The sequence below is a fragment of the Magnolia sinica genome, chromosome 16 (genome assembly GCF_029962835.1).
Source record: "Magnolia sinica isolate HGM2019 chromosome 16, MsV1, whole genome shotgun sequence".
Lineage (NCBI taxonomy): Eukaryota > Viridiplantae > Streptophyta > Magnoliopsida > Magnoliales > Magnoliaceae > Magnolia > Magnolia sinica.
The window spans coordinates 66,860,331-66,871,095 of NC_080588.1; the positions used below are offsets into that span (position 1 = coordinate 66,860,331).

The 10,765-nt window shown below is 40.4% G+C and overlaps 1 protein-coding gene across 1 annotated transcript; it reads left to right on the top strand.

Moving 5' to 3' along the window:
• On the top strand, positions 1-10,100 carry LOC131229332 (probable mannitol dehydrogenase). Its single transcript, XM_058225272.1, has 5 exons — positions 1-166; positions 8,182-8,295; positions 8,632-9,145; positions 9,356-9,509; positions 9,696-10,100. The coding sequence occupies exons 1-5, from the start codon at positions 69-71 to the stop codon at positions 9,896-9,898; spliced, it is 1,083 nt and encodes a 360-aa protein (XP_058081255.1). The 5' UTR covers positions 1-68; the 3' UTR covers positions 9,899-10,100.
• Positions 10,101-10,765: the final 665 nt, after the last annotated feature.

Consider the following 10,765-nt stretch of genomic DNA (forward strand, 5'->3'; position numbering starts at 1 on the left):
CTCTCTCTCTCTCTCTCTCTCTCTCTCTCTCTCTCTCTCTCTCCGCCTTTGTAAGGAAGAAAATAGAAATGTCGAAATCTCCAGAGGAAGAACACCCTCAAAAGGCATTTGGGTGGGCTGCAAGAGACACTTCTGGAGTCCTCTCCCCTTTCAAATTCTCTAGAAGGTATTACTCATTTTCCTTCTCTTTTGAGACCTTTCTCTTTATTTTCTTTGGAATTTTTCTTTCTTTCTTTTGATGGGTGTTTCTCTTTTGGTATTGTCTATGCTGTGGTTTGTTTCATCCTCTCTCTATTTTTGATTTTTTTTTTTTTTTGCTGGAACCCCGTTTCTTTTGTGAATGTTGTTATTGCAATGAGATGTTTGTTTTTATTTTCTTTGTATTTTCTGTTTTTATTAATTTATTTATTTTTATTCTCTCTTATTGCAACGAGATCTTTCTTTTTATTTTCTTTGTAATTTTTTTTTCTTATTTTGGTGGGTTTTTTGGTATTTTCTATATTCTCTCTCTGAATGTTATGGGCCTTTCGCAGCCTCTTCTTTTCTTTTCTTGTAGTTTCTTTTGTATGTGTTTTTAATGCAATGAGATCTCTCTCTCTCTCTCTCTCTCTCTCTCTCTCTCTCTCTCTCTCTCTCTCTCTCTCTTCTTGGTTTTTCTGGCACCCTCTCTCTTTTCTTGATTTTTCTGTCACTTTCTTTTATTTTCTTTTGTATCTGGTTTTAATGCAGAGTTTTCTTTGGATTTTTTTTGTTGGGTGTTTTTGGTATTTTATATTATTATGTGATCGATTCGTGATATTATGAATTTATGTTTATTTTAATTGAAATAATAAATTCCAATGTTTTTTTTTTTTTTTTTGTAAGTAATAGAAAGGAGTAATTTTGGAACGTGGAGAAAGGAGTGAAATCATTTTCGGAAATTACCATAAATGGCCATAATCAAGTATGGCACGCATGTGCATTAAAGCTCATTTACACGTCCTACATGTGCCAGCCCAACGTGGCACGATAAATCCCATCCGCCAGAACTAACTCTACCCCAAGAATGTAGAGCTCTGGAAATTTTGGGTGAAGCTTTTTAACTCATACACCTCTTTTAATATTGGGGCCCACATGCCGAGTGGTCTATTAAGAACTCAGTGACCCACCCTAATGTTTATTTTCCATCCAACTCCTTATAAGGTAACATAGACTTGAATGACTGGAAAACACAAATATCAGCTTGATTCAAAACTTTTGTGGCCCACAAGAAATTTTTAATGATAAATTACTATTGTTTTATCTAATGCGATCCAAAACCTTAAAAATATCCAGATCATTGAAATCTCAGGTGGACCATGATACTAGAAATAGTGATGAATGACCATTAAAAACATTTTGTGGGCCATAAAAGTTTTGGATTAAACTGATCTTTGTATTTCCCATTCATCCTGTTCTTCTTGATATTATAAACGGGATGGATGGAAAATAAAAATTACTAAAACTTACTATAGGCCTTTGGAATATGTTATGATGAGGCACTTAATCACCACCGTTTCCTATATTGTGGTCCACTTGAGATTTTGATATGCTTAATTATCGGGAATAATTTCTTAAATGGGCTAGAGGAACGGATGTATGGTGTGGATATATAACATATAATCAAGTGGGCCCCATGGTGAGGGTAACACCTATTCGCTCCCGCCCTAAATGGTGCAGATTCGCTACTGTTATCGTCCGTAGCAGTTTTGCTATTAAAGTGACGTAACCAAGTTCTGTGGGCCTCGCCATGATGTATGTGTTGTATCTATACCGTCCATTCATTTGTAGAGATTATTTTAGGTTATGAGCCAAAAACTGAGGCAGATCCAAATTAATTAAGCTTCATGTGAACACATGAGAAAAAATAAGTGAGGTCCTCACGCCTACCATTAAGTTTCTTGTGAACCACATAAGTTTTCAATAATGCAAAGCTTATTCTTTTTTCTTATAAACGATCTTTCCAAATGAATGTACGGTGTGGATACAACACTTACCGGAAGCTTTTTGGCTGGTGTAGCACACACTAGCTATATAGCCCATGTATTGACGGTAAGTTATGTGGGTCCCATCATGAGGTATGTGTTATGTCCAAACCGTCCATCCATTTTGTGAGCTCTTATTAAGGCTTGAGCCAAAACATAAGACAGAGCTATAGATCAAGTTGACCACACTGCAAACAACAGTGGGGGATTGAATGTCTACCATTGAAACCCTTCTAGTGTTATAGAAGTAACTTTGGATTAATATGAATTTTTTTATTTTTATTTTTTTACCCTTCATCCATGTATTTTTAACCTTATTAACAGATTAGATGGAAAAAAAACATCACGACGGGCGCTACATTTTTTAACGGTGAAAATCATTATCATCGCTGCTATTTTTGGTGTGGTTCATTTGAGCTTTGGATATGATTTATTTTTTGTCTAATGCTCCAAAATGATTTTGAAAAATGGATGAACGATATGGATATAATAAATACATCATTGTGGGGCCCATGTAACTTTGATCTCATTAAAACCGTTCATACAACTTGAGCTTGAATAGCGGGAAGCGGATTGGTTGGTATACGACACACCAGTTATATAGCTGGTGTAGATACATGTCCTACGAAGATGAGCGTGACACTCCTCGAGCTTCGAGTTGTACGAATGGTTCAAAGGAGATCAAAGTTACATGGGCCCCACAATGATGTATTTATTATATCTACACCGTTAATCCATTTTTTGAGATCATTTTAAAGCATTACCCAAAAAATAAATCATATCCAAAGATCAACTAGACCACACCACAAATAGCAGCCGAGAGAATGATTTTCACCGTTAAAAATTTGTAGGGCCTACCATAACGTTTATTTTCCATCCACTTTGCTCATAAGTTCACAAAAGCTTGGATGAAGATGAAAAACAAATTTCATATTGATCCAAAACTTTTGTGACCCCTAAAAGGGTTTAAATGGTAGACGTTCAATCCCCCACTGCTTTTTGCAGTGTGGTCCACTTGATAGTTAGATCTGTCTTATTTTTTGTCTCAAGCCTTAAGTCTGGATCACCAAATGGATGGACGGTTTGGATATAACGCATACCTCATAATCAGACCCAAGGAACTTGCTGACATCAATACACCAGCTATATATATAGCTGGTGTACACCAATCCCCTTCTCGTGTAGCGTCGGTGCTCATCTTTGCACAAGAGGTATCTACACCATATATATATATATATATATATATATATATATATATATATATATATAGCTGGTGTGTGGTCCACCAGCCAATCTACTTCCAACACTTACTAGGGTCAGAGGACTGGGTGACGTCATTTCAGTAGCCAAACTAGCTACTTAACCTGGCAATTAGAGCTGGGCATATTTGACCTGATCTGGTGGATCCGACCCGATCCGACTTGTTTCGAACCGAACTGATGACTTGGATCGGTGCGGATCAGGTAGGGCCATTCAGATACGACAGTTTTCAGATCGAGATCGGGTTACGGTCAATCCAGACCAATTTGAACCGAAAACCCGATCTGAATGGATCCAGAACATTCCTATCCAACCCAATCCGGAGTGGTTCTTATCAGTAATTCTACTACTTTTCCAGCGGTATGGTCCAATTAGAGCTTTGGATATGCATCAATTTTGGGTTCAACCACTGAAATGATCTAGAAAAATGAATGGATGGCGTGGATAAACCACATGCATTCACGGTGGGCCCCAACAGAGTCTAGTTAGTATAATAAGAAGAGGTTTGCTGGTGTACCATATACATAGTTATATAGCTGTTGTAGGATAGGATAGCTATCTAGGCTATAGGTTATAGCTAGAGGTGCGTGTCGTGCGAAGATGAGCACTGACGTTCCCTCGAGCTCCGAGTTGTACGAACGGTTCAAAGCAGATCAAAGTTAAATGGGCCCCATAGTGATGCATTTATTATATCTACACAGTTCATTTATTTTTAGAGATCATTGTAGAACATTATCCAAAAAATGAATCATATCCAAAGATCATGTGGACCACACCACAAATAGCAGCGGAGATAATGATTTTCACCGCTAAACAATTTATAGGGCCCATCATAACGTTTATTTTCCATCCAATCTGTTCATAAGGTCATAAAGACCTGAATTAAGAGGCAAAACAAATTTCAAATTGATCCAAAACTTTTGTGAGGCTTGTGACCCCAAAAAGGCTTTCAATGGTAGACGTTCAATCCCCACTGCTTTTTTCAATGTGGTCCACCTAATGCTTAGATCTACCTTATTTTTCGTCTCAAGCCTTAAAACTAGCTCGCCAAATGGATGGATGGTTTGGATATAACACATGTTCCATGATCAGACCCACAAAACTTGCTAACATAAAGGTAGCAATGTAGGCACTTTCGTGCACGGCACACTGCATGCCGTGCTGTACATGTAAAGCCTGTAGCGCCCCGAGCTCCGAGTTGTATGAATGGCTCCAATTGGAATGGAGTGGTTGGTGGTCTGTGGGCCCCAAAATGATGTATGTGTTTCATCCATGCCGTCCATCTATTTTTCCAGGTCATTTTATGGTGTGAGACAAAAAATGAGGTTTATCCAAATCTCAAGTGGAACACATTACAAGAAACAGTGTTGAATGAGCGTTGACCATTAAAAAACTTTTGGGTGCCATAAAAGTTTTGGATCAATGTATTTTTTATTTTTTCCATTCATCTGGACCTTTATGACCTAATCAACAAATTGGATTTCAAAGAAACAATACATTGGGCATTAGGAGGATTTTAATTGTGAATATTCAATCACTATTGTTTTCCTGTGGTGTGGTCCACTCGAGATTTATATCCCTCTCATATTTTGGGTCAAGTGCTAAAATGATCTTTAAAAATGGATGAATGGAATGGATTAAAACCACACATCATGGTGGGTTCCACAGAGCACCGACCACCAACCACGGGGCTGGTGTGGCAGGGGAGTTGCTAATCCGGTTTCCACTCAAATGAGATTATCATCACATGGGCCCCACAATGAAGTATTTATTACATCCATATCGTCTATCCATTTTTCATGATCATTTTAGAGCATTTGGACAAAAAACCGAATCATATCTAAAGCTCAAATGGACCACACTGAAAATAGCAGTGAAGATAATGATTTTCACCGTTAAAAAAAGCCGATCCGAATCGTGCCCAACCCAATCCGACTCGGTTTCCCTGACCAAGGCGGACTCGGTTCGGGTCAGGCCAACCGTGTATCGGATCGGTTCGAGTCCTGTGTCCTGAACCCGGTCCCGGATCGGATCAAGTTTGGATCAAGTCAGCTACATTTTGGACCATGTCGAGTTGGATCAAATCCGATCTGACTCAGTTCGATGCCCAACTCTACTATCAATAGCTGAAAGAAGATTGGCTGGTGTATCACACACTAGCTATATAGCTGCTGCAGGTACGTATCGAGCGAAGACGAGCATGGACACTTCTTAGAGCTATGATTTGTACTAACGATTCAAAGGAGATCAAAAGTTACATGGCCCCACAATGATGTATTTATTATTTCTATACCGTTCATCTATTTTTAGAGATTAAAAATAGATCATTTTAGAGCATTATCCAAAAAATGAATCATATCTAGAGATCATATGGACCACACCAAAAATAGCGGCGGAGTTAAACAACTCTTAAGGCCCACCATAACATTTATTTTCCATCTCATCTGTTCATAAGCTCATAAAGACCCGAATGAAGAGGAAAAACAAATTTCATATTGATCCCAAAATTCTGTGACCCTACAAAGTGTTTCAATGGTAGACGTTCAATCCTCCACTACCTTTGCAGTGTAGTCCACGTGATAGTTAGATCTGTCTTATTTTTCATCTTAAGCCTTAGGATGATCTCGACAAATGGATGAACAGTTTAGATATAACGCATACATCATGGTCAGAATGACAAAACTTGCTAACGTCAGTTCAGCGGCTATACAGCAGACGCATGGTTCACCAGCCAATCCGCTTCCTCACTAGCTAATCCGTATTGTCCTGGCGAATCAGATGACGTGATATAAGACGCATACATCATGGCTGGCTGACGCGGATTAGCCACTGAGGGTACACTCCCCACCGAAGTGAAGTATCCACGCCATCCACCTATTTGGAGAGTTTATTTTAAGTCATGACCGAAAGAACAGGGGCAGATTTGAGGCTCCACTGGACCCCACCACAGAAATTATTGGGGAGAGTGATTTCCACGGTTGAAATCTTTCTAAGGCACCATAATGTTTATTTGAAATTCAAACCGTTCACAAGTTAACACATACATGAAATAACGAAAAACACAAATATCAGCCTGTAGGGAAATTTTGTGGCCCTTTAGAGTTTTTAGTAGTGGACGTCACTCTCCCCACCGTTTTCTGTGGTAAGACCTACTCGAGCGTTTGATTTGAGGCATTCTTTGGCTCTTACCATAAAATGATATCTCCGGATGGATGTAAGGCGTGGATACACAACATACATCATGGTAGGGTTATAAAACTTTTGACGTCACTTCGGTAGCTAGTCTCGCTGCTTAACCTGTCCGTAGCTAATCCGCGTCTCACAGCGGGCCCTCGCAATACTGTGAGGTAACCAGCGACTTCCGATACTTTTCACTTTAGTGGTGGGGCCCACCTTTGCGAACTTTCTTGATAAGGAAGCGGATTTGCTGGTGTACGGGTACGTGGCGTGTGAAGACCAGCTTTGCTGCTCTCCGAGCTCCAAGTACGAAAACGCTTCTAAAGGGAAACGGATTTGGGTGGTGTACACGACACCAGCGACACAGGTGGTGTGAGTACGTGTCGTGCGAAGACGGTCGCTGACAATCCGAGTTGTACGAACGGCTCAAATGAGATCAAAGTTACACGGTCTCCAAAAATGATGTATTTAATATATTCACACGGTTTACTTATTTTTCGAAATCATTTCAGAGTATGAATAAAAAAATGAACCATATCCAAATCTCAACTAGAGCACACCATATATAGCAGTGGAGAGAATGATTTTCACCGTTAAAACATCCACGTGGCCTACCATAACATGTACTTTTCATCTAATATATTCATAAGGTCACAAAGGCCCAGACGAAGAGAAAAAACAAATATCATATTAATCCAAAACTTCTGTCACCTCCAAAAAGATTTCAGCCGTAGATGTTCAACACCCACTGCTTTTTTTACCAGTGTGGTCCGCATGATCTTTAGATCTATCTTATTTTTCGGCTCAAGCCCTACTAAGATCTTGAAAAATGGATGGACTGTTTGGATATAACTAGGGTTGTATATCGAGTCGATTTAAGGTGGGTCAAGCTCACTTAGACTTGTCCATGCTATACAGCTCGATCTTGCCCTCAAACTCAACATTAAAACTTGGCTTGTCAAAATTGTCGAGTCGAGTTTAAGTTGAGTTAATGGTTTGAGTCGAGATTGTTCATATGTTGGCAACTAGTGGGCAACGGCATGTTGGGTGCTGCCGTACAGGCAGCGATGTGCTGAGTGGAGTAAGGAAAAGAAAGACGAGGGTTGAATAAGGTTTGTTTTAACTTTTAAACTTTTAATATATATATATATATATATATATATATATATATATATATATATATATAATATTAAAAATATTATTTCAGCCGCGTAGAGATCAAGTTTAAGCTTTGAGTCAAGTTGAAATACACCATGCTCAAACTCGGCTTGAACTCAGAAAATGAGCTTGACTCACCCCGAGTTGGCCTTTCAAGTTGAGTCAATCTGAGTTGACTCGAGCCAACTCAAGCGAGCTTTTCAAGCTACCTCGACTTATGTACAGCCCTAGATATAACTCATATCTCATGATGGGACCCACGGAACTTGCTGACGTCATAGATAGCTGGTGCGTGGTACACCCACCAATCCAGTTCGTTCAAAAGAGATCAAAGTTACATGGCCACAAAATGATGTATTTATTGTATCCACACCATTCATCCATTTTGTGAGATCATTTTAGGGCATCATACCCAAATTGATTCATATCCAAAGCTTAAGTCGACCACAGAACTTGGTGAGGTCGACACATCATCCATATCACTGGTGTGCGGTAACAATGTACACGTTTCCGATATCTTGTGCGAGGCTGAGTCGATGGTTAAATAGAAAATATTTTGATCTCAGCTGCGATGTGTTCGTAGGGCGAACGGCGAAGATGATGTCACGCTCAAGGTACTCTACTGCGGAGTCTGCCATACCGATCTTCACGCCGTTAAGAACGAGTGGGGAAATTCCGTCTACCCCTTACTCCCAGGGTAAGATCGTCGTAACGCTGTTATGTTATGTTTCTGGGAAGTGGATTAATAACGAAAAGGTGACCTCAGGAGAGGCCCACTCACTTTGAAAATGATCTGACGTGCTAAATGGGTCTGGAATATGGTCCCATTAAAAGTGAGTGACTCAGTCATGGCACAACGAGTCATATCAACTCAGCTGAGTTACCAAGCTCACCCGTCTATTTCACTGGGACCATGCTCGAAATTTCACCGAGTCAAATCAGCATGTGTTAGAACTATGGTTAAAACACCATAACCACCTGATCATCACTTAAGGTACCATCAGAAATTACTGTAACAGATGTGTTCGTGCAGGCACGAGATCGTCGGTGTAGTGACCCAAGTGGGGCCCAATGTATCAAAATTCAAGGTGGGAGAGAAGGCGGGTGTCGGGTACATGGTTGAATCATGCAAATCCTGCTACAGCTGCGATCAAGGGTGGGAAAACTACTGTCCCAAGATGATGATCACCTATAATTCCAGGTACCAAGATGGGACGATTACGTACGGTGGATACTCTGATATGCTGGTGGTCAATCAGAACTTTGCAATCCACTTCCCTGAGAACTTGCCACTTGATGGCGGCGCACCGCTATTGTGTGCCGGTATTACGGTATATAGTCCAATGAAGTATTTCGGGCTCAGTGAGCCAGGCATGCATCTAGGAGTGGTTGGGCTCGGTGGGCTCGGTCATGTTGCAATTAAGTTTGGCAAGGCCTTTGGGATGAAGGTTACTGTAATCAGTACATCCCCCAGGAAGGAGAAGGAAGCTATCGAAGGACTCGGTGCTGACTCATTCCTGGTCAGCTGTGACCCGGCCCAGATGGAGGTGAGTCATGGTTCGTGTGACTAACATGGCCATGCATGTGTGTTTCAGTCAATCCAAAACCTAAACAAATTAGTTAACACATCAAAATTGGACCATGATCACTAGAAGTGGGCCCCAATTGATTTTAAGGGCAATGTAAGTGGGGCCCACCACTCTTCACTGTCCATTTGACTTTAAATTGGACCTGTTTCACTGTCTATTTTGGTGTAGGCTGCCAAGGGCACTATGGACGGTATCATCGATACAGTCTCAGCGGTCCACCAGATCGAGCTGTTGATGGGTCTGCTGAAGTCTAATGGGAAGTTGGTTATGGTGGGTCTACCGGATAAGCCTCTCGAGCTACCAGTATTCCCTCTGGTTATGGGTAAGTAAACATCCTTCACTATCTTTAACAGTCCTATATATAGATATGTGTAATTCAAATATTTGGTGAAGGCTGCGTTTGGCTGCACCAAATATCATGATTCATGATATTTGTTTGGTGCAATGAACCCGTCTGAAGCTAATAGGTGAGGCATCTACTATTTTCCTTATTTTTATGATATTGCAGGGAGGAGAACCGTGGCTGGAAGTTTCATTGGAGGAATTAAAGAGGCCCAAGAGATGATTGACTTTGCAGCCAAGCACAACATCACGGCGGACATCGAGGTTATTCCAATGGACTATGTGAACACGGCCATGGAGCGGCTTGCGAAGGCGGACGTACGATACCGATTCGTCATTGATGTGGGGAACACCTTGAAAGCTCCATAAACTGTCGATTTCAATCAGCATCTATGAAAGTTATGTGTCTGGTCACATGTTTTTACAGTGCTATGTTGTTGTTGGTTTGAATAGTACGTGTGTGTGGTTACATGTTTTTACATTGGCGTACCTGGATCGTTGCTTGGTTCTTAATTGTGTTTTGTTATTTGCTATTAAACAATTATCTAATATCTGAGGAATAGTTAGAGATGTGGAAGTGGGACCCTCCCACCAGGTTATGCCTTGTGGGGCCTACCTTGATGTATGTGTTTTATATTCATGTCGTCCATCTGTTTTGATGGTTCATGGTTCAGTACTTTAATTAGGGCACCCAAAAATGAAGTAGATTGAAAGCTCAAGTAGCCCACAACACAGAAACAGGCTAATAATGATACTCACAGTTGAAACCTTCACAGGGCCACGGTATGTTTATTTGCCATTCAAACTGTTCATAAGGTTACGAGGACTTGGATGAAGGAAAAAAACACTTCTGTGGCCCTCAAATGCTTTTAACGGTGGGTGTTTAATTACCAATGTTTCTTGCGGTATTGTTAGCTTGAGATTTAGATCTATTTCATTTTTGGGCTCATGCCCTAAAACTATTTGGCAAAATTAATGGACAGCATGGATAAAACATATAGATCACAGTGGGCCCCACAATGCATGCACTAACCAACAGAATGCATGCGGGATTAAATTGTATTGAATTGCATTTGGTAGAATTAACACTATTATTGCACAAAGATTATGTCTCAAAATACCAATACTAGATGTCTTCAAATACCTCTATTTGGGGACCATGGAATTGTAATCCACCGACAGATTTCACAACCAATGTTGGTTATCTGTATGCATATGCAATTCAATTGTCTTGTG